This window comes from Elgaria multicarinata, chromosome 1, assembly GCF_023053635.1.
Source record: "Elgaria multicarinata webbii isolate HBS135686 ecotype San Diego chromosome 1, rElgMul1.1.pri, whole genome shotgun sequence".
Taxonomy (NCBI): domain Eukaryota; kingdom Metazoa; phylum Chordata; class Lepidosauria; order Squamata; family Anguidae; genus Elgaria; species Elgaria multicarinata.
The window spans coordinates 82,113,537-82,136,576 of record NC_086171.1 but is presented as its reverse complement, the minus strand read 5'-3'; the positions used below and the strand labels follow the sequence as shown (position 1 = coordinate 82,136,576).

The following is a 23,040-nucleotide window of genomic DNA, read 5'->3' as shown; positions in this document are numbered from 1 at the left end:
TGACGCTTCTCAAAATGTTGCAGTTCTACCACCTGTGCCTATATGTTCCTTGCCATATCTACTCTGATATATCTGATAAATATGTCAGAATGAAATGAAACCAGGGTAGAACGGGAAAATGGCTAATACAGCATACAAATATTTTCACAGTTCTCAAAGAATAAGACAGTTCCAGACATGCTAGACATATAACCGCTATCTCTTCTTTTTTGTTTAACGATTAGATTTCAATAAAATGGATGAAGCTGCAGGTGATTTGAAACTGGCTCTTCAAAATGGCTGTGAATCCCTGCAGATACATGTAGAAGTTCACCAGAAATCAAACAGGTTGGTTTTGTGGCCTATGCATGTCTTTTCTATTATCTCTCATACCAGAATGCCATTTGCTGCAGGGGGACAAATGATTGTTTCCCAAAGCTGACAGATGTAGATCTCATCTATGGACCATGAGAGATAATGTGAGAGGTTCTGCCCACTTCCCACTGCCAGAAGAAGTTATTAAAAATGGATGTGCTAGACATATTAGGCCTGTGAAGCTAGCTGCCTCATTCAGATTGTTGGTCCACAGAGCCCCAAACACTTTCTCAATCAGAAAGCTTTCCAATCCTTTACAAGATCCTTTTTGTTGTTGTTGGAAATTCTCGGAACTGAACCAGGGACTTATATGCATAATCTATACTCTGCCACTGGGCTTTGCCTCTCCCCCATTCTAAAGATTAAGGACATTCTCTGTTTGGGGAGGGGAGTCAGTATGCTAATATACGGGCTAATTGATCGACTTGTTTGTAGCTAAGAAGTATAATTTCACTGAGGTCAGTTGGGTTGCTGACAAGATATGTATTTGCTTTCCTCTGCACAGTGAGCATCAGGTTTAGCCATTTGAGGTTTATATTCCTTCCTCCATAGGGACTTCAGGTAAGAACAGCTTGTTCGATCCCTTGAAGGATGCTATAGTCAGGATTGTTTGGGTTATCTGCTGGATGTACTCTGGGGGCCGGGGCTGCCTCTGGTGGTAGGATGATGGGTTCTCATGGTACAGGTGGGTGAAATTAATGGTGTTGGGTCTTTCCTAGCTGTAATGGTTATGGCTGAAGCTATGTTTTTTTTCTGCCTTTATCAGCACTGCAAAGAAAGAAGATATCAGATTGAACGTCTTAAAGCTACTAAATAGGCATAACGTTGTTTTCGGTGATTACAAGTGGACTGAGTTTGATGATTGTTTCTTAACAAATAATGTGGAATCTATTGCAATTGTGGATACAGAACTAAAGCTGAAAGAAAGACAGGTATTAACCTTTTTTATTTTTACATTGTTCAAAACTCTTTTCTAAGAAAACATGTTATCAGTTTGTTACTATTAAACAAGATCATTAAATGTACAAGTAGTGTCTAGTGGTTCAATAGGACATACTCCTGTGTATGTATATATAGGATTGTAGCCTAACTTGGTTTTTCCTCTCCATTGCAGCCTATTAGCTTGAGTAAATGCAGTCTTTCAATCCATATTTTTCATCTCAATGAAGAAGGGCCCAGTGCTGAAAATCTGGAGGTAGAGGATGAGGATATTGTTGCAGCTAATCACTGGGTTTTGCCTACAGGTAATTTCCTTTTTAGTTTATGGCTTAAGATTGTCTCTGGAGAGTTCAGAACAACATAGGATTAAGGTATCTGGAATGTATTTGTTAAGAGGAACTAGAAAGATGTTTTGATTATTTGTGTGGGCAGAGACACAGGGCTCATCTACACCAAGCAGATATTCCACTATGAAAGTGGTATTTAAAAGGCAGGAGCCATACTACTGCTTTCTGGTGGTACTGAAGTGCACTGACAACTGTTGGGACCCATGACGCATACCATATACTGCTTTCGTAACACGTTCATAGTGTTATATCCTGCTTGGTGTAGATGTGACATGGACCCCAACAGTTGTCAGTGCACTTCATTACCACTGTAAAGCAGTAGCATAGATCCTGCAGTGCACTTCAATATCACTATAACGCAGTAGTGTGGCTCCTGCCTTTTATATACCGCTTTCATACAACTTTCATAATGGAATTTCCTGCTTGGTGTAGATGAGCCCACAGTTAGGTGAGAAGTGTGATGGGAACAAGCAATAAATCGAAAAGCAAACTTGTGTGCACAGTTCTGAAATAAAGTACAATGGGCTGGATTCAACTCTGATATGAGTGGATGCCCAGTGGAACATCTGCTCATGGAATGGGAGTTCCCTGTCCTCTCTTCCCCACTGCAGCTGGAGCAGATTTGGGGGGTGGGGGTGCAGGGAGAAAGGAGAAATCTGTTCCGCCAGCAATTCCCTCCCGCTGGTGGAACGGTGCCATTGGATGCAGCCCAGGGCATTCTGAAATGAGGAACATTCTTGCAAGGACAACAAAATATACACTAGAAGGTGTGGCTTTTGAGCTGTACTTTAACAATATGACGAAACTTACATGCTTCCAAGTCCCAGTGGGAAAGTTAAGCACGAGCTTTAATCTTTTACGCTGAAATCCATGGTGCTTAAAAGGTACTTTAGTTGTGGCTGGATCATGCCTCATGAATTCTGTGAGCAAAGGGAACCATGTCAACGAGGATTTTACTTGATCAGAAAGCACCACTGCCAGTTCTTATTTTTAGATCTTAAAGATTTTAGACTCCTGTTTTTTAACCTGGCTGCTCTGTTTGTTTTTATGGCAACAGTGTTGCTATTTTATTGCTTTTAAGTGTATGTTAGCCATTCGGAGAGCGCTCTTGCTGATCAGCAGTATAGGAAATGTCCCCCCTTGCCCCCAGCCAAAAAAAATCTGCTAGTCTTTTGGGTTTCTTAGGGAGCCATGTTATTTCTTGTTTTTTATTTATTTTCTTTACATGAAACACAAACTTAAGTCTTTTCCCTTGCTGATATATAAGCTTGATTCAAAACTTATAACGGTTTAGATGCTTCACAACTTCATAACTGAAATAAGAGATTTTACCGAAGGATCTTATGCATGTTTATTCAGAAGTATGTTCTACTGTGTTCAGTGGAACTTACTTCCAAGGAAGTATGCACAGGATTGCATTATTAATTTATTTAATTAAGAGCAAAATTGGTGTAATTAGTTAAATATGATAGTTTGATTTGTATAGCTATATATTTGAAGTAATGTATTTAGTGTTGTGTTTTACAGCTGAATTCCATGGTTTGTGGGAGAGCCTTATTTATGATGCTGAAATAAAATCAAATGTAAGCTGAATCCAGTTTTTCTCAAGTATGTGAACAGTTGTCCATAAGAAATATATATGACTCTATGATTTACTAGACAAATAATCAATTTTTACTGAATCTTTTGTCTACCGACAGTGGCCATAAAGCACCTCTTGTCAGGTTCAGAAGCAATTTACAATGGGTGATACCAGCTTCTGGTAGAATTATCTCTTCTCCATGAAGCAATGAGGCGTAGTAGAACTGGTACCCGTATTTCTTCGATTTTAAGTCGCCATCGATTGTAAGACGCACACTAATTTCAGTGCCACCAACAGAAAAAAAGCTTTGATTCTAAGAAATAGCAAATGCACCCGCGATTCTAAGATGCACCCCATTTTTAGAGATGTTTATATGGGGGGAAAAGTGTGTCTTAGAATCGAAGAAATACAGTATTTAACTACTAGGAAGTCCTTTCTCCAGAAACAGTGCTTACAAGAATTGTTTTCTGGGATCAGACAAAAGGATTTCAAAATCCTGCTTTTAACAGGGGGCAGATTAATGCCTCTGGAAGCAAGCTGTGCATTAAAGTAATGTCCCCAACATCTGATAGTCAAAAAGTCCTCTGCTTGTGGCATAGTATAACTACAAGTGGAGACCTATGGTATTGGGGCAAGTGGATTACAGGGAGGGGAAAGACGAGTTGGTGGTTTGAATGGGGTGGAGTGGGGTTGAATTGGGAGGTGGAAGAGGTGTTGGAGGGGAATGAAGGGGGCTCCTTTTTCCTTTCGCCACGGTAGGGGTTGAAGGTATCAGATAGATATAGCAGGGGTGGGGGAAGGGAGCAAGTTGCCAGGTATCAGAAAAAGAATGTAGACATTTATGGAATTCTTTCAGCCTGACTGTTCCTGCCAGAGGAATGTCCTTGAATCAAATGTTCCAATTATTGTCCCCTCATACAGCATCTGAGGCTCTGTCATAACGTTAGCTATTGGGACTAGAATTTCACCTTCCTTACTCCTGTTCATTGCTGATCCTATCAGGCATGTTAACATGATGTCCTCACTGAGACGAGATAATCAGCAAGAGTGGATTTGAAAGTTAAGCAAACCAAACTCCAACTTTTATGTAAAAAAGTGAAGTATTTGGGTCACGTAATTTCCACAGATGGAGTGGGTCCAGATCCTGAAAAAATAGAGGCTGTACAAGATTGGCCAATACCTCAAAATTTGACAGAACTACGTAGTTTCCTGGGCTCTTATTATTATCGCAGGTTTGTGGTTGGATTTGCTACTATTGCGAGTCCTTTGCATACAATGTCAAATAAGTCAAATTTCTCTGGAAGGAGGAGTGTCAGAAGGCTTTCCGAGAACTAAAGCAGCATTTGATATCAGCTCCTTTTTTAGCTTATCCAGATCCACAACTGCCATTTCTGTTGGATACAGACACCAGTGACTGGAGCCTTGGAGCTGTTTTGTCACAAGTGGAAAATGGCAAAGAAAGGGTGATTGCTTTTGCAAGTTGAACTTTAAATAAAGTGGAATGCAAGTATTCAACTACTTAGAAGGAATTATTGGCTTTAGTGACCTTCATCACTGTAGTGACCTTCACTACACACAGATCATAGTTCTCTTCAGTGGTTGCATAATTTTCAGCAACTTGAGGGTCAGTTGGCCATGTGGCTAGAACTGTTGTCCCAGTTTGACTATAAAATAGTTTGACTATAAAATAGATATGGCATCCAACTCTGGTTTAACAAATCTTCCTCTGACCACAGTAAATTGAAGGAAACAAGCTCGGTTCGGCATCTACAGAAATCGTGTTTATGTATTTATTAGAAATGCTGTCTGACTTGTATGTTTTTATATGTATTTTAGCTTTTTTGAGCCGCTTTGTTAAATAGAGTTTAATAAATATATTAAAAAAAAGAAAAAGAAAATAGTACACCAAGCGGGAAAACAACACCATAATGCTGACGTTTTGTCACATCGACCTAATTCATGTAAACTGGAGTTATCCAATGGTGGCAGGGCTGGGATCCAGGGGAATCCTGGGTACTTGTAATTAGATTAATCTTTCCTGCAGCATATTTGTTGTTAAGCAAAATAAGTGATGAGGAGCGAGCAACACTTTCAGAAGCAAGAGGTGATACGCATTCATCACTTAGGTTGTCTAGGCCAATATTTAATCCTGCACCATACAGTGGAGAAAATCAAGAATGGGGTGTTTGGTTAAAGCAGTTTGAAACAGCAGCTGAGTTAAATGGGTGGGATGAAGATACCAAGTTAAAGTTCCTAAATTTGTTACTGGTGGGGAAGGGTTAGGGGAGTGTACCATGGGCTTAGCAAAGGTTTATGACAGGATTATAAACAACTAATTGAAGCATTGAAAACTTCCCTTGAGCCAGCTGGATATGCACAATGGGATCACACTGCTTTCTTTAATTATAAAAGATCTACCGAATCACTGTCTTAACTTGGAATTACTCCCAGAGAGCTGGCCGCAAAAGCTTTTCCTGAAACAAGTTTAGAAGTCCAGGATATGTCGGCTAGAGATCAATTCATTAACAATGCTTTTACTGGAAAGATGCGCTTTCAACTCTGATTGGGGAAACCTCAGCACCTGGATGAGGCCATTAAATTGGCCACAGAAATGGAAATGGCTAGAAAATTAGAAAGTAGGAATTTTCAGGCTGCTGAAACTAGGGTACATGTGCATGTAGCCAAGGAGACAGGGGCTGTTTCTCATAAATTGATGGATATGCAAATGATTGCAGAGGCTTTACAGGACATTCGGAGTGAACTTGGCCTGCTTAAAAAGGTTATGGAAAGGCAGCCTCAGACTCAAAATAAATGGAGTACACAGACTAAGTTAAGGGAGAGGCCACCTCATCAGGAAGCAAGTGAAAGATGCTGCATTGTGGCAACTTGAACCATCTCCGAAGGGAATCCCCCCTTCAAAGGACGCATCCACATCAGGGAATCTAAGGAAAGCAGTGGACGGGGGACTGTTCACTGCTGACCAGTCAAAGAAGTGGTAATTGCTGAGGCTGCAGGCCTGGGATATTATTTGGAAGGGAAGTTGGCAGATGTCCCATGCCAATTTTGCTGGACTCAGGGGCACAACTATCAATTGTGAATAGTCAATTATGGGAACAAGCGACCACTGAAAGTGACAGGCATCTCAAACCCCGTGAGCTCACAGTCAGAGTGGCTAATGGAACAAAGCTTTCCATTTTGGGAGTGCGGAATGCAATCCTCAATGTGCGAGGCCTACAGCTGATGTCCCTCAATTAGGGTTTGCAGGTCCTGGCCCCGGCACGTATATCCCAATCAAACACACAAGGGGTCGAGAATCCAACTTAGCCAAGTTTTATTAGAACAATACTGCAGTATTGAGCACTCCAGCATCAAATCAAACCAGAGCACCCCGATCAAAAAAATACTTGAAACATTTATAGTCTTTTGATCAGAAGAAGTGCATTCAATTTGTCATTGGTCAATGTCATTACATTCATAGCACCCTACTGGTCCTTTTAGTAGCATGTTAGGTTACAAGAGAAAGTTTGTGCATACAGTCATAAGTCACCTGTTACATTCATTATCTCATTGGATAAAACCTTTTTCTTTCTACTGTTCTCATTATTAAGGAATGCATAGCAAGCAATGCGAGCGACCTTAAACTAGAACTGTGTGTGTGTGCGTGCGGGTCTGTGTATGTCTGTTGCTTTTTACTTAGTACATCATATTCTTTCCCACGGATGCAAGCATACAATCTCAGGGCTGTATTTTACTCTTTTGGAAACAGAAGGAACAATGCGAAATCTCTCTTTCTGATGACGTCGCAGTTGCCTTGTGAGTTTCTAGTGGCAAAGGAAACCACTCACAGTGTTATAGTCGGCACTAACTTCTTGAAGAAATACCACGTTATTATAAATTGCTCTTCTTTTTTGCTTTGCTTGGAAGACAGCTTCCTTTGTATACCATGAACAACTGTATGGAGGTGTGTGAAGTTGAAGTGAAGGGAAATGTTGTCAGACCACCCAGGAGTGAGGTGGTTATTCCAGGTCAATTGAGAAGTAGAAACTGGAAAGATCAAGATAGCTTGTTTCGACCCAATCACACAAGCAAGTAAACATGCCTTATAGGATCAGCAATGAACAGGAGTAAGGAAGGTGAAATTCTAGTCCCAATAGCTAACGTTTTGACCGAGCCTCAGATGCTGTATGAAGGGACAATAATCGGAACATTTGATTCAAGGGCATCCTTCTGGCAGGAACAGTCAGGCTGAAAGAATTCCATAAATGTCTACATTCTTTTTCTGTTACCTGGCAGCTTGCTCCCTTCCCCCACCCCTGCTATATCTATCTGAAACTTTCAGCTCCTTCTACACCACTTTCTGCTTTGGAGGACAAGAGTTTCCTTTCCTGCTGCATATGTTAATTGATACTGCAAAGCTAGAATTATTCTGTTATCACTGCTGTTGTGAATGGTCAGTGTGCATACCTTGTATACACTTAAATTAGGGTTGGGAAACTTTTTCAGCCTGAGGGCTGGATTGACATCTAGGAAACCTCTGGGCCTAGATGCCAGCACTGGCTGTTGTCAGCTCACTCTCTTGTGCACAATTTACACAAACATGTACACCAATCACCCCACTCTCCCCTCTCCCCATTTATCTCATGGGTGTGGGTATATACGATCAGTGTGTGTGTGTAAGTTAGAAGGACTAAACCTAGGGTGACCATATGAAAAGTATTGTCCATATTTGAGGGGGACCATAAGTACCTGCCAGGACCTTAAGATCATTCACAGGGGTCCTTCTCCGTGAGCCCCTGCTGAAGGAAGTGAGGCAGCTGGCTACTAGGAGGAGGGCCTTCTCTGCTGTGGCACCCTGGCTGTGGAACGAGCTCCCCAGAGAGGTTTGCTTGGCGCCTACATTGTTTTCCTTTTGTCACCAGCTGAAGACCTTTTTATTTTCTCAGTATTTTAACATCTATTTAACTTAAATTTAAACTCTGCTGTTTTAATCTCAAATTTTAACCTATATCAATTTTTGCTGTGTGGTTTTATCCTGGTCGTGCTTTTTATATTGTATTTTGTATTTGTGTTTTTAAATTGTTGGTTGTTTTATTATGTTCTTCATGGTTTTAATTTTTGTGAACCGCCCAGAGAGCTTCGGCTATTGGGCGGTATGGAAATGAAATTAAATAAATAAATAAATAATAAAAATGGAGGACAGGGCTCCTGTATCTTTAACAGTTGCATAGAAAAGGGAATTTCAGAAGGTGTCATTTGTATATATGGAGAACCTGGTGAAATTCCCTCTTCATCACCACAGTTAAAGCTGCAGGAGCTATACTAGAGTGACCAGATTTAAAAGAGGGCAGGGCACCTGCAGCTTTAACTATTGTGATGAAGAGGGAATTTCACCAAGTTCGCCATATATATAAATGACACCTGCTGAAATTTCCTTTTCAATACAACTGTTAAAGATAAAGGAGCCCAGTCCTCCTTTTTATATGGTCACCATACTAAAACAAAGTATGAAAAATATTTTTTTCATGTATTTATTTATTGCATTTCTATACTGTCCAATAGCCGAAGCGCTCTGGGAAGTTCACAAAATTTTAAGCTAAAAGTTTCCACTTCCACCCTCATCGGTAGCTGTGCCATTAAACAAACAGACATTCACACTTCCCATCCACCCATTCCTCAGCTGATCCAGGCAGATCAGCTGGGGGAGAGGGAACGTTTTCATCCCCATTCCAAAAATGGAAGGTACTAGGATCTTTCTGACAAATTCCAGACCTGTAGATATTTATTTTTGTTGTTCTGGGTTTCTTTAAGTTACAGAGAATTCCACATGGCCCATGTCAATTTAGGATCAAGCAGAATGCTGTGCCCTTTAATCCTGAGAACATGTAAGAAACATCAAGAGTGTTGCTAGTGAGAATTTCTTGTCATCCTACTATAGCAGCAGGACAGGAAAAATAATAGGCATTAAGAGCTTCATGGCTAGGCTACTTTATTCTTAAATTCAGGATGCTTTGAAATAATTTGGCTTGTTCCTAGTAGCTTTCAGAGTTACTGTTTTTTAAAAATGTCTACCTCCATTTTGTAATGAGAGAAAACTGATCATGGAGATAGTTATTTACCTACAAAGAGAGGACTAAGTTCCTGGGTTGATTCTATTATATGCAGAATTAAATTACAATATGAATTTATAATTTTTATCCCTTTCTTGCTTCTCTCTCTTTCTCTTTTTCCAATTAGCTGTTAGATTATGTGATTACAACATTACTATTCTCTGATAGAAACGTCGACAGCAACTTGATATCATGGAACAGAGTTGTCCTACTGCATGGTAAGGGTTATCTTTTTAACTAAGTACTTGGGTAGAAAGTTTTGAGATATGACTAGCACTAAAGTCCTAGATAATATTTAGCATTAATATCGCACTTGTTAATGTTAATTGTGTTGCCCATACATTATCTTGGCAATCCTTATGACAATGCTAAGATAAGTCAATATTATATACATATTGCAGAAGGGGGACTGAGGCTAAGAGAGAGTACAGATCACGCCCATGGCCACTAGATTACACCAGCTCGGTATATGACTGAACTATGAGTCAGGGCTGGAAAATTTACCCACAGAGGGTTAAGCCCTGGAAGAAAAACTGGGCTTTGGCACAGAGTTTCACGCAGGTGCTACATATCAGTGCTGGACTGTAAATGTCAAGGTTAATTGAACAATTGAGTGATGAAACTGTGCCAACATACTCTGGATGAAATGTATATCTGTACAATTGTATAAGATGTTTGATGAGGTGATGGATGTGGTTGTCGTTGCTATTTATTGCTGGAAGAGTTTTGTACTGGAACGTATGATTTATGCTGAAAACCTCAGTAAAACTCTTTGCTGAAAAAATCTTGTGTCTGTGAGTATTTTTCTTTCCTGGAAGGCTCTCTGTGCAGAGCGGGAGGTTGTGAGCTGGACTTCTGTTGCTGGAATCTCTGTTTTAGTACCCAGCGCTATGTTGTATAACTTGACAGCATTATGAGAGCAACCACAACGTAGTAGCAAGCGCCGTGGTGTTGTTGGGGCAGGAAACATGCTGGATGTTATGCCTAATTTAAAGAAAGAAAAAGGGGGGGGGGGAAACCAGGCTGGGAGTTGTAGGCCTTTCCCCTTGTAAACATGCATAGGATTGTGCCCTTAATTATTGAATAGTTCATGTGTTCTGTACTTCGATTGCAGGTCCCCCTGGAACTGGTAAAACATCTCTGTGTAAAGCACTGGCTCAGAAGCTGTCTATCAGACTTTCAAATAGGTAATTCAGATTCATGTTTTCATATATTAAAAAGTGAAAGAGTGCCTAGTCTAAAAATCAGCGTTTCATCTCTGCTTTGCAAAGGCACAATATTACTGTGCTGTGCGGCTCCCATTCATTTAAATGCGGCTTGCAGAGGACAATTTCCCAGTTCCTTGGACATCCTCCACCCGTATCATATTGCCTTTATACGAAACTATGGTGCAACCACACTTAGAATACTGTGTACAGTTCTGGTCACCACACACACACACACACACACACATATATATATATATATATATATAGAGAGAGAGAGAGAGAGAGAGAGAGAGTATAGCTGGAAAAAGTGCAGAAAACTAAAATGTTCAAGGGGCTGGAGCAACTATATGAGGGAAGGTTACAACAGCAGGGATTGTTTAGCTTGGAAAAATGAGGGTAAGAGGAGACATGATAGAGGTGTACAAAATTATGCATGGTGTGGAGAATGTGGATAGAGAGACATTTTTCTCCCTCTCAAAATACTAGAACCCAATGGGGTCATCCCATGAAGCTGACTGGTGGTAGGTTCAGCACAGATTTCAATGGAAGTACTTCACACGGCGCATAGTTAAACTATGGAATTCACTACTACAAGATGTAGTGATGGCCACCAATTTGGGCAGCTTTAAAAGGGGTTTGGATAAATTTCTAGAGGAGAAGGCTAGTAGTCCTGATGGCTATGTGCTACCTCCAGTATCAGAGGCAGTAAGCCTATGTACGCCAATTGCTGGGGAACATGGTTGGGAGTGTGCTGTTGCACCATGTCCTACTTGTGGGTCCCTGGTTGACAGCTGGTTGGCTATTGTGTGAACAGAGTGCTGGACTAGATGAATCCTTGGTCTGATCCAGCAGGGCTCTTTTTATGTTCTTATCTCTCCCTGCTGTACATGCAACCCCTTCCCCACACAGAAGCAATCTGAACTCATGTATGGAAGAAATTAAGAGCAGCACTATGCTCGTAAATGAGAAAGAACACTTAAATGATTATGGCCCATAATAACTGCAATAACTCTGACACTGAACCTTTTTAAAAAACTTTAATATAGTTATTTCAGATAAGTGAAATTGGAAAAAATGTGGTCACAATCAAGCCAAAGTTGAGCCCTGTTGGTTTTAGCGGGAGTCCTACAAAAGTCCTACGACTCCCAGCATGGTGACTGGGAAATGCTGGGAATGATATGACATTTCGGTCTATATATGTGTAGGATTGCAGCCTAACATAATTAAGGAATAAGTTTGCTTCATGACATATCTTTGAATTCATAATTATCGCATAGTGATAGTATCGCAGTTTATCTCTTAACTTTCTGAAATGTATATTCAATGTGCAATTATATGTTTGTTAAACATTTCCTGTTTGTTTCTGTTATATCTATATAAAATCAATGTGTTTTTTTTTAAAAAAATCCCAAAGTACTCAACTTTTGTTGGATCATGCTGTGTGAAATCATGTTCCACAATCTGTAATGCTAAGATTATCAGGAAAAGACCATTAAGGCGTCAATCGGTCTAACACTCTACAGGACAGTACATTGATCTATTCTTTTTAACATTTTTTAACAATGGTTTTTTAACATTGATCTATTCTTTTTAACATTGATCTATGAGCATCATCATCAATAATAATAATAATAATAATAATAATTCCTCCTTTTAATTGAGTTAATTGAAATTTTAGGTACCGCTATGGACAGTTGATAGAGATAAATAGTCATAGCCTCTTCTCTAAGTGGTTTTCTGAGGTAAGTACTTATGTCACTTTCTTAACAGCTCAGCATTTGTGATGCAACAATGTTGTTTCTTACCTATGTGCAGTTTAAGGATGCTGTATATATCAAATTGTTAGGACTTCTATACTTTCTGATTTATCACATTTTTTAAAGCTTTTCCAGCAACGGCTAACTGTCATATCCACAATAGACGTGTACCTGTAATGCAGGGAAAATAGTAATTTACAGTACGCCCCTTTTGAAAAAAATAATGTGAATCACTGAGATTGTACAAGCTTAGAGCTACTTCGTGCCCTAGTGCACAGTTAGAAAAAGCTGGTAGAGTAATTGTAGAGGCCTAATGATCAGAGTGAATGACTTGCCATCATTTATCACAGGGTCCCTCTCATCCCTTCTCTGGCCTTCTGCCTGTTGGCTCAATAACCAAGACAGGCCTGCATTGTATAGTAGGCCTGAAACGTAGTGGCTAAGAGCCTGAGTCTTGGACAGGAACTCACCGTTCAAATCTCCCCTCAGCTGTGAACTCTTTAGGTGGCCTTAGACAAGCTGTTCTCTCAGCCGCAGTCCTCCCAGCTGTAATATGGGAGATAATATTACTGACTTACTGTACAGTTGTAAGGATTACAACTAGTTAATAAATATGAAGGGCTTTGAACCCTTGAAAGTGCTATACAGATGTTAAGTGTCACTACACCTAAAGCTGACAAAATGTCGGCATGTATTACCTTCAGATTTACAGGCCACTGATTCTTGAGATGATTGTCCACACCTGGTCTATGTGCCATTGCTCTGTCTTCTTTCCTTTCCTTTTAAAATTCCCATACGCTGCTGTGGACAGCAATTACTTTCCCCTGCCGGGTTGTCCTGCCTGGGACCAGTTCTGATGTATAGCTACTTATAAACCTTCCATAACACAACTCTGTATAAAACAAGACTGTATAACTTAGGGAGGTGCATTCACAGCAACCACCTCCTCCCTTTTAGCTGTAAAGAGCCACAGTAGCTATGGTTGCATTTCACAAAATGTTTGAACTTGGGGATCCTCATCTGACTGTCCTTCGCCTTATGTGCCCCTCTCATGACCTGCAATTTGTTCTATAGGTGAGCATATAGCCATTTGTGTGCACCGATACTTGTAGCCTCTCGCATGCGAAGATCTGTGGATTGTGGTCCTAATCTAACACTGGCATTAGAAGAGGAATAGAACAGGATTTCACATTAGAACAAAACAGCAACTCTGCCTAAGCTTTCCTATGAACTAAAATGGTCATTCTTTCCAAACCAGGTTGAGGATAGGTGGGGACTTTGGGGATACTGTCATAGCCCCAAATCCAGTGTGGATCAGTGAGGATCCTCTGCCAGGGAGTATTCAACTCTCAAAGGCTGGATGTCATGTATGCCCCTACGGCTCCAGTGTTAGGAGCAAGTGATGCAGGTTGTGATTCAGAAGATGCCGAGCCAGTGTGGGAGGAAGTTCACAAGGGAGAGCCTCCAGCTGCGAATGCGCCCCTCCCAGAGTGTCTCCTCAAGGCCAGATCCTATGCTCTCAGGAGATAGAGAGTCAACTTCCGGGGGTGAACATTCCAAAAAATTACTAGATGCTAAGAATCACAAGAAGTTAAAACATTCAGTGAGATTACCAGGAAAGAGACAGTCGGAGAGATTGTGTGAGAAGGTGTCTACGCTCCCTCCTCCACCTTGAAACTTGGGACATTTGAAAAGCCTTTTCTTTCCTTTGAACTGCCAATTGTTCTGCTTCGTTTGCATAGCGTTGCCTGGGGGGGGGGTTTCCCAAAAAAGTGCCTAGTTTGTGTTACAGAAGTGTTAATTGTTTGCAATAAAGCTTTGTAGATTAGCCTAAGAACTCAGTTTTAACTCCTTGGGGACACTTGAGCAGCTACAGCACACAACACTGTTAGGAGAAGGAAGGCTCCACCTGCCTTAGCGTCCTGTGCCCTCCCTGAAACTTTGCACCTCCTTTTCTGGTGGAGGGAGGGAACCATTATCTATGCAGTTTTGCATGTGTAGTTCTACCCTTTGTTGCCAGAGTTTCATTTGTGGCAGCAGCAAATGCACATTCTTCATTGTCTTGAGGTAACAGTTACTCACCAGAGGTGAACAAGCAAGTGCTAAATTACAAGGCTGATAATCATGGGAGGGAAGAAAGGAACGTATCCATTTACATGCATTCATTTTTTCCCCTAGAGCGGCAAACTAGTTACAAAAATGTTCCAGAAGATCCAAGAGTTAATCGATGACAAAGATGCCCTTGTATTTGTTCTGATTGATGAGGTATGACTGTAGCATCATTTACATGTTAAAACTGGCTGTACTACAATACATTTGTGGGTTGTGTCTGGAAATAGAGTGTCCACAATTGCCTACGTTGATGCCAAGCAGAAGGAGCAATTTTGGTTGACAAGAGGATAATCATATTACTTTAATGTGATTTTTTGGGGGAGTCTACTTCCTTTTTCCAGTTATTATCTGGTTTTGGTGAGGGAGATTGTCAATGGGAAATTACTTAACAGGGCGAGGAGGACTCTAATTATTGCATTTACCGTGCCTAAAAATAAGCTGGGTGAGAGTCAATGCTTTTCTTTTGTTTTTTTCCAGGTGGAAAGTCTCACAGCAGCTCGTAGCGCTTTTCGGGCAGGCACTGAGCCTTCTGATGCAATCCGTGTTGTAAATGCAGTATTGACGCAAATTGATCAGATCAAAAGGTAACCAACGATAATTATAATTCCTTGTTAAAGAGTGCCAATCGCCTAGAAACTATAGGAGGGGACAAAAAGTCATTCTGATGCCTAAACATGTATAATCTTGTTGTGTTACATATAATCCTTGTGTGTTTAAAGGTACCCTAACGTAGTTATCTTGACCACATCAAATATCACAGAGAAGATTGACATGGCATTTGTAGACAGAGCAGATATCAAGCAATACATTGGGCCTCCTTCTGCTACAGCAGTGTTCAAAATCTACCTTTCCTGCTTGGAAGAACTGATGAAGGTAAACACTACAGCAATCTGAGCTCTGATGCTTTCATGATCCCTGTTGTATTATAGCCTTAAAGGCGTGAGTGGTATCCACAAAGAGGTCTACGCAAGCTTCTTCCTCATTCCTACTAGGTCAGTTTCTGTATTCATTTTTTCTTGGGCCACATTCTTTTCAACCAAACCTCTTTTGATGGTGGGAAATACAACAGAGCCTCAGAAGACGATTTCAACCTATGGACAGGTTCATATGGAAGAAATCAGACTTTCAGATACCTTGACCCTAAGTTGTTTAGGGCTTTATAAGTAAGCACCAGCAGCTCAAATTGGGCCCAGAAACAAATAGGAAACCAGTGTAATTGATATAAGACTGGTGTAATATGGTCTCATATATATATATATATATATATATATATATATATATATTGTGAACGTCGTGAAAACGGGGAAAAATACACCATAGATTGTGTATATAGAATTACCATCATTTCCATCTTAAAGACACATACTAGCTGCATTTCCCAAATAATCTTCAAGTGCAGTCCCGCAGAGAGCACATTGCAGGAATCTAGCCGAGAGGGGATGGAGGCATGTATCAGTGTGGCCAGATCCACCCCTTCTAGGAATCTAGAGATTCGGGCAACATTGACACCAAGGGAGCTGTTGCAGTGACCTGCAGTGTATCTCCCATGTTTGTCTTCCTGCCTGAGTATAGCATGAACTACATGATCTGCTGGAAGGGGAAGTGAATGGACTCAAGGCATGCTTTTCTATAGTCCAGCTTATTAGGGAGGATGAAATATATTTTAGATGAGAAGAAGATGCATCAAAGGACACCAGAGGAAGGAGGCTTCTAAGGAGAAGGGGAAAAACAATGGGCATTAAGCAGGTAGTTGGAAGAATATAATACAGGCCAGAATAATTGGAAGATTTCTGTATCGTTACGACTACAGAACCAATACCAGGCTGTTCTTCAGGAAGGCTGACCTGGCGAAGAAACACCAATTGCTTCTGCATGGAGCATTAAAGAAGACACCCAGGTGCCTGTGGATGGGAGGTTGAGACACGTGGTGGTCAAAGACTCCCTGTGTTGGACTTGCCATCTCAAGAGGTGTGTTGTGTTCTGGGAGCATGTAGTCAAAATGTAACAGAGAGGTTGCCGAGACTCACCCAAGCCACTGGCTGCTATCTGCTCCTTCTGATCCCGTAGGAACAAATGATTCAGCCAGGAGAAATTTTGAACAGATCCACAAGGCTGTGGGTAGAAGTGTAAAGGGCTTGGGGGCGCAAGTTATGTTCTCATGGCTCCTTCCTCTCAAAGGTCAGAGTGTTGGCTGAAAAAGCATACTGGATGTGAACAGCTGGCCATGCAGATGGTGGTGTTGGGAAATGTCTGGTTTCTTGGACCATGGCGTCTGTTACCACTTCTGTTAGGAGGACTTGGAAGAATGCAGTTGGCCAGAGCCTCACAAACCTGATTAAGAGGGCTTTGAACTAAGTCCTGTGGGGAAGGGAGGCCAGAGCCTGGAGCTAAGTACTGAACGAGAACATGTGTGACAAAGGGAGAAGCAGGACAGTGCAGGGGTTACAGGGAAATGCAGTAGGGAAATTGCGAAGTAGCACCATCAATGTACATGGTGCTGTACAGAGTAAAACAATGAACTTGCAATCCTGGTATGAGGAAGTAAATATGATCTGCTTAGGTATCATTGAAATTTGGTCAGTTGAGACCCATGCTTGGAGTATAGCAACTGAAAGATATACGCTGTTCAAAAGAGATAATCCCAACAGAAAGGGAAGGGCAAGTACCGTTACATGTAAAGAATGTTTACACTTGGCTTACAAGAATATAGATCTGGCTTGGCAACAGTACATGTGGAAATGATCTAGGCCTCTTTGTGGATCACAAGGTGAACATGAGCTTAAAGTGTGATGAGGCTGCTTAAAAAAATAATGGCTGCATTACCAGAAGCATACCATGTCATGGGAAATGGTAGTTCTGCTCTGTTCTGTGCTGGTCAGGCTGCATCTGGAGAACTGTTTCTCTATACATGCTGCCCTTGGGTAAACTTATTCAATCTCATGGCCTCCAATATCACCTGTATGCCGATGACACACAACTATACCTCTCATCTCCGGAACTTTCTCCTGATGTCCACGATCGTATCTCAGCATGTCTTTCAGATATCTCAGCCTGGCTGCTTCATCGCCGTTTGAAACTCAATATGGCAAAAACTGAACTGCTTGTTTTTCCTCCTAAACCTTCTCCTCATCTCTCATTCTCTCTTACTGTCAACGATGTCACGCTTACTCCGGTCAAGGAAACTCGTAGCCTTGGCTTTATATTTGATTCCTCGCTCTCCTTTATTCCTCATATCGAGGCAGTAGCTAAATCTTGTCGTTTCTTCCTGTATAATATTGCCAGGATTCGACCATTTTTGTCTGTCTCTTCTGCCAAGACTCTCGTTCACGCACTGGTTATCTCTCGGTTGGACTACTGCAACCTCCTCCTCTCTGGCCTCCCCTCATCTCACATCAGTCCGCTGGTCTCTGTCCACCACTCTGCTGCTAAGATCATCTTCCTGGCCCGCCGCTCTGACCATGTCACTCCGCTTCTGAAATCTCTTCATTGGCTCCCAATTCATTCCAGAATCCAATATAAACTTCTCCTGTTGACCTTCAAAGCTTTTCACGGTCTAGCTCCTGCCTATCTCTCCTCTCTCATCTCACACTATTGCCCCGCTCGTGCTCTTCGCTCCTCTGATGCCATGCTTCTTGCCTGCCCAAGGGTCTCTACTTCCCTTGCTCGGCTTCGTCCATTTTCCTCTGCTGCCCCTCATGCCTGGAATGCTCTTCCAGAACACCTAAGAACTACCAACTCAATCACAGCTTTTAAAACACAGCTAAAAACTTTTCTTTTCCCTATAGCTTTTAAACTTTGAGTTTGTTCTGACTCTATACTGTTAGCTTCACCCTTCCCGGTGCCTGTTTACACTTCCCTGTGCCTGTTTGCATTCTCCTTCCCTTCTTATTGTTTACTACAACTTTATTAGATTGTAAGCCTATGCGGCAGGGTCTTGCTATTTACTGTGTTATCTGTACAGCACCATGTACATCGATGGTGCTATATAAATAAATAAATAAATAATAATAATAATAATAACAGTTCTGGGCATCGCATTTTAAGAAGTACATTGAGAAACGAGAGAGTGTCTTGAGGAGGGCGATCAGCATAGTGTGAGGTTGGGAAACCAAGTCTTATGAGCAGTGGTTGAAAGAGTTGGCATGTTTAGACTGGAGAAGAGAAGATGAAGGAAAACATGATGGCAGTCTTCAGATATCTGAAGAGCTTCCATGCACAAGGTGGAGCAGACTTGTTCTCTGATGTTCCAGTGTGCAGGAGTAGAAATTTCAGGAAAGCAGATTTTGGTTAAACATTAGGTGAAACTTCCTAATAGTAAGAGCAGTTAAACAGGGGAATAGATTGCCTCAAGAGATGGCGAGCTCTCCTTTGCTTGAAGGTATTTAAGTAGAAGCTGTTGGAGATGCTGTAGTTGCCTCCTGCATTGAGCAGGGATTGGACTAGATGACCTCCAAGGCCCCTTTCAATTCTATGCCTTCGGTATAGTGCTTTTCAGTAGCACTACAGTTTGAGCTTTATACATTTCTTATAAATAAGACCTTTTCTTCCCAAAGTGCCAAATAATATATCCTCGACAGCAGCTGCTGACGCTCCGTGAGCTAGAGATGATTGGTTATTTAGAAAGCGACGTGTCAAAATTGAGTCTCATTTTAAAAGAAATTTCAAGGTAACATCTTTGGATTTCATTCATAGTTTTATTTATTTACTTAAGGCACTTATACCCTGCCCTTTAGCCAAAAAATGCTTCCAAACAAACAAAAGTTTATGAACAACAAAGGCTATGATCAAGTACTTGGTTGCTTTTCCATGAAATCAAATGCATGTGTTTTCAGAACCCAGACCAAGTGACAAATTCTGTTCTACTATGTCTTTCATGGAGTTGTGCATGGTAGTGTTTATCCTGGAGTTTTGGAATATAATAAGCAAATAGTATTGTTTCTAATATTAGTAGAGCAATCAAATATCTCAGTTTTTATGTGTGTTTTTAACTAGAGGACAACTATTAAAATTTATTCAAGCACTGAAAATGGGAATATTTGCATTTTTTTAATCCTGTGTAAGTGTTGTGTTGGAACCAGGCATGTATGACCTAGCGAAATTTGGTAGTCTTGTTTTTATTTTAGCATACCCCTTCTTGGATCAATATTTCTACTTGATATCAAACCAAAATACCAGGGATGGGGAACGTAGAACCTTCCATCATCCCTGACCATTGGCCATGGTTGTTGGAAGTTGGGAGTGCAACATTATCTAGAGTGCCATAAGCTTCTCACCTCTGCTATATACCATCCCTTCTTCTTTTCATCCTAGGTGATTGGATTGTTCATGTTCTGGATGTTCTTCAGGTTTCTGTGTCAAGGCTCATAAATGTCCATTCACCTGGTCACTAGGGGCAAATAAGAATTACCTCCAGGTGACCAGGAAGGAAAGCTTTATAAAGAATGGGTTATCTTCTTTTAGGCCATGAATATTACAAATGACTAACTTAGGTATGTTGACACATGGGCAACTAAATTTGTAGTAGTGTAAAGCCCATGTTACTGGGTGCTAGTAGTCCTGCTTCTTTCCTGCCCCTCAGTCCCCTCACCACAGAGGGGCTCATGAATAATGCTAATTTATAATGAATCCCCCCTCCAAAATGTACATGTGGCATGGCACTGCCCCCTGTTGGCCACTTCCACCCCCTTCACTCTCCCTGCTGGTGGCAACAACTTAACCACAGCTTGCCTTCGTGCCACACTGATGGGCCAAGCAGGGCTGGTGAAGGGGCTGTCCTGCCTGTTTGATGTGGCAGAAATTAATTACTATTAAAGCTCGAGCTTTGAACTTTCAAAATTTTCTGCATGTCTACACTACTGAAACTTCAGTTTAAAACAAAACTGAGCAAAATCGATATGGTAGATCTTGAGTAATAACCCTTACACTACTGTATTCTTATATAAGATGGGTTAGTAGCCTCTATGGACCTGTTTAGTATAACTATAGTTATATATGTATATGGAGAGAGAGAGAGAGAATTGTTTTCTAAGGGAATGTGAAATCCTTGCTCTGTGTTTGAGGAACATTGTAGAAGAATGATAAAAATTGCCACTTTTACGCTGGGAAATGTTTCTTCTGCTACAAACTAGTCGTTGCAAGGATAACGACTACAGAGGAAGGTGGGGGTTTAGTAAATCATTTGTCATGAAGAATATACAAATATACTTAAAGAGAATGCAAATATTCTGTAGAAGAGGCAAACCTATTTCTGGACAAGGCTTACAACCCTTCTCCCTGATACCTTTTCAGCATGCAGGACATTTTGATTCACACAAGTTCTCACCTACAGTCTAAAGTAGTACAGTCTAAAAACAGGCTTATCTAGTGCTTGCGAGAACAAAGTCTAAGGGAGAGTTCTTCTGATGACCACAATTCCATAGCTGGCTGCGACGGAATAAAATGTGTTGTAGAAATGAAAGTAATGTTTTGACAAATAACTCAACGTTTCTTATTATTTATTATTATTATTTATTGCATTTGTATACTGCCCAATAGTCGAAGCTCTCTGGGCAGTTTGCATAAGATTAAGACACTTAAAAACAATATGCAAAAATTAAAAACCACAAAGACATACAATATACACATACATTTTGAAAGTGCTATACCAACTTTTTTTAAAAAAAGATGAGCCTAAAACAAAACAGATCCAGAGTCATCACATATTACTAAATGCATGGGAGAAGAAGAAAAGTCTTGACCTGGTGCCGAAAAGATAACAATGTTGGCGCCGGGCGGGCCTCGTCAGGGAGATTGTTCCACAGTTGGGGGGGGCACCACAGAGAAGGCCCTCTCTCTTGTTGCCAGCCTCTGAGCTATGTTTGTATTTGTGAAAGTGAGTCTAATGTCTTATATGTTTCTGCTTTAATATAGGAAAAGTGAAGGACTTAGTGGCCGTGTCTTAAGGAAACTTCCTTTTCTAGCCCATGCACTTTACATTCAAGTAAGTTTATGCTGTTCGGTCCATCTCCTGCCACTGTAGTGTGGGTGGGGGATGGATGGATGGATGGAGTGAGTTTCATGGCCCCTTTGGACCTGGTTGCTATCAGCAACTTGCACAGGTTTAACTTCAGCACCAGCAGCCAGGAGGATGCCTAAACAAGGCCTCAAATATGCAACATCTACTCTTTGTAGACTGAATTCCGGTTTCTGCATATGGTCAGGTTTGGGGAACTGTTCACTGACGCAGATATTGCCCCTGGAGCTTTTGCTGTTTTAATGGAATTTACACATTTACCTGGTGCAGGAATGCAGAACTGTATTGGGGAAAGGCGAATTGCCACCAACCAGCCCCTCCATGGGCAGGATGACATCAGTAGGTGTGGGGGCCACAGGTACTGATGTCATTGCCCCACTCTGCCCATTTTGCCTTTTTCTGTGCTAAGAGAGCCACGGAGTTCTGGGCCTCCCCCAGCATGGAGAAAGGGACTCCGACACTGCAGCGAGGACCTGCCACTCCTTCCAGTGTCGTCCAAATCCCTGGCTTTGTACATTGTCCCCATGGAGCAGTGTGTACCACATGAAGCCACTTGGCCAGTGCCAGGGAGAGCAGCTGCACATCCTAGTCCTATCTTTCCTCTCTCATCTCACACTATTGCCCCGCTCGTGCTCTTCGCTCCTCTGATGCCATGTTTCTTACCTGCTCAAGGGTCTCCACTTCCCTTGCTCAGCTTTGACCATTTCCTCTGCTGCCCCTTACGCCTGGAACGCTCTTCCAGAACATTTGCAAACTACTAGTTCAATCGCAGTTTTTAAAGCTCAGCTAAAAACTTTTCTTTTTTCTAAAGCTTTTAAAACTTGATTTTGATCTTTTATACTGTTAGTTTTACTCTACCCTGTGCCTGTTTGGTGCATTCTCTTCCCCTTCTTATTGTTTTATTATGATTCTATTAGAATGTAAGCCTATGCGGCAGGGTCTTGCTATTTTATTGTTTTACTCTGTACAGCACCATGTACACTGATGGTGCTATATAAATAAAATAATAATAATAATAATAATAATAATAATAATAATAATAATAATTAGTCCACTGCAGCCCACTCACATCCCTGCTATTATCTCTGATCTTGGAAAACAGCAGAAATTCTGGGGAGGGGGCCCTTGGAGGCCAGGCCCCATTCCTTGGAGGATCCCAAGATGGCTGTATGGACCAGATGTGGAACTTCCATGGGCTGGATTAGTCTGGTTCCACAAGATCAGTATAATACTGATACTTGTAAAATACTGACATTGTGGGTTCAGACATCCATCTTTTTAAATATAATAGATTAGATTTACTTACCCTGCTTCTTATCTTTCCTTCTAGTCAACCAACGTTACAATGACAGCTTTCCTTCAAGCTCTATCACTTGTGGTGGACAAGCAATTTGAAGAAAGGGCAAAACTTTCAGATTGTGTTTGACATATTCATTCCTCCTCAGTAATGCTGTATTATATATATTTTAGTCTCATTGTTATGTTGTCTTTCTGCATGACCATTGGGACTGATTAAGGACCAATGAGTTCTTGACTAAAAGTACAGTTCGGGTAATGTCTGTTTCTCAAGTGAGTGCACTGCAAGTGTAATTTAAGCGTAAAGTACTTTATGCTTAAATTGT

At 41.2% G+C, this 23,040-nt stretch overlaps 1 protein-coding gene across 1 annotated transcript; it reads left to right on the top strand.

Annotated features, from left to right (window-relative positions):
- Nucleotides 1–229: 229 nt before the first annotated feature.
- On the top strand, nt 230–22,976 carry TRIP13 (thyroid hormone receptor interactor 13). Its single transcript, XM_063116412.1, has 13 exons — nt 230–327; nt 1,121–1,286; nt 1,469–1,598; nt 3,168–3,223; nt 9,457–9,547; nt 10,444–10,516; nt 12,216–12,279; nt 14,473–14,559; nt 14,884–14,990; nt 15,126–15,279; nt 18,960–19,072; nt 21,316–21,385; nt 22,749–22,976. The coding sequence occupies exons 1-13, from the start codon at nt 236–238 to the stop codon at nt 22,842–22,844; spliced, it is 1,299 nt and encodes a 432-aa protein (XP_062972482.1). The 5' UTR covers nt 230–235; the 3' UTR covers nt 22,845–22,976.
- Nucleotides 22,977–23,040: the final 64 nt, after the last annotated feature.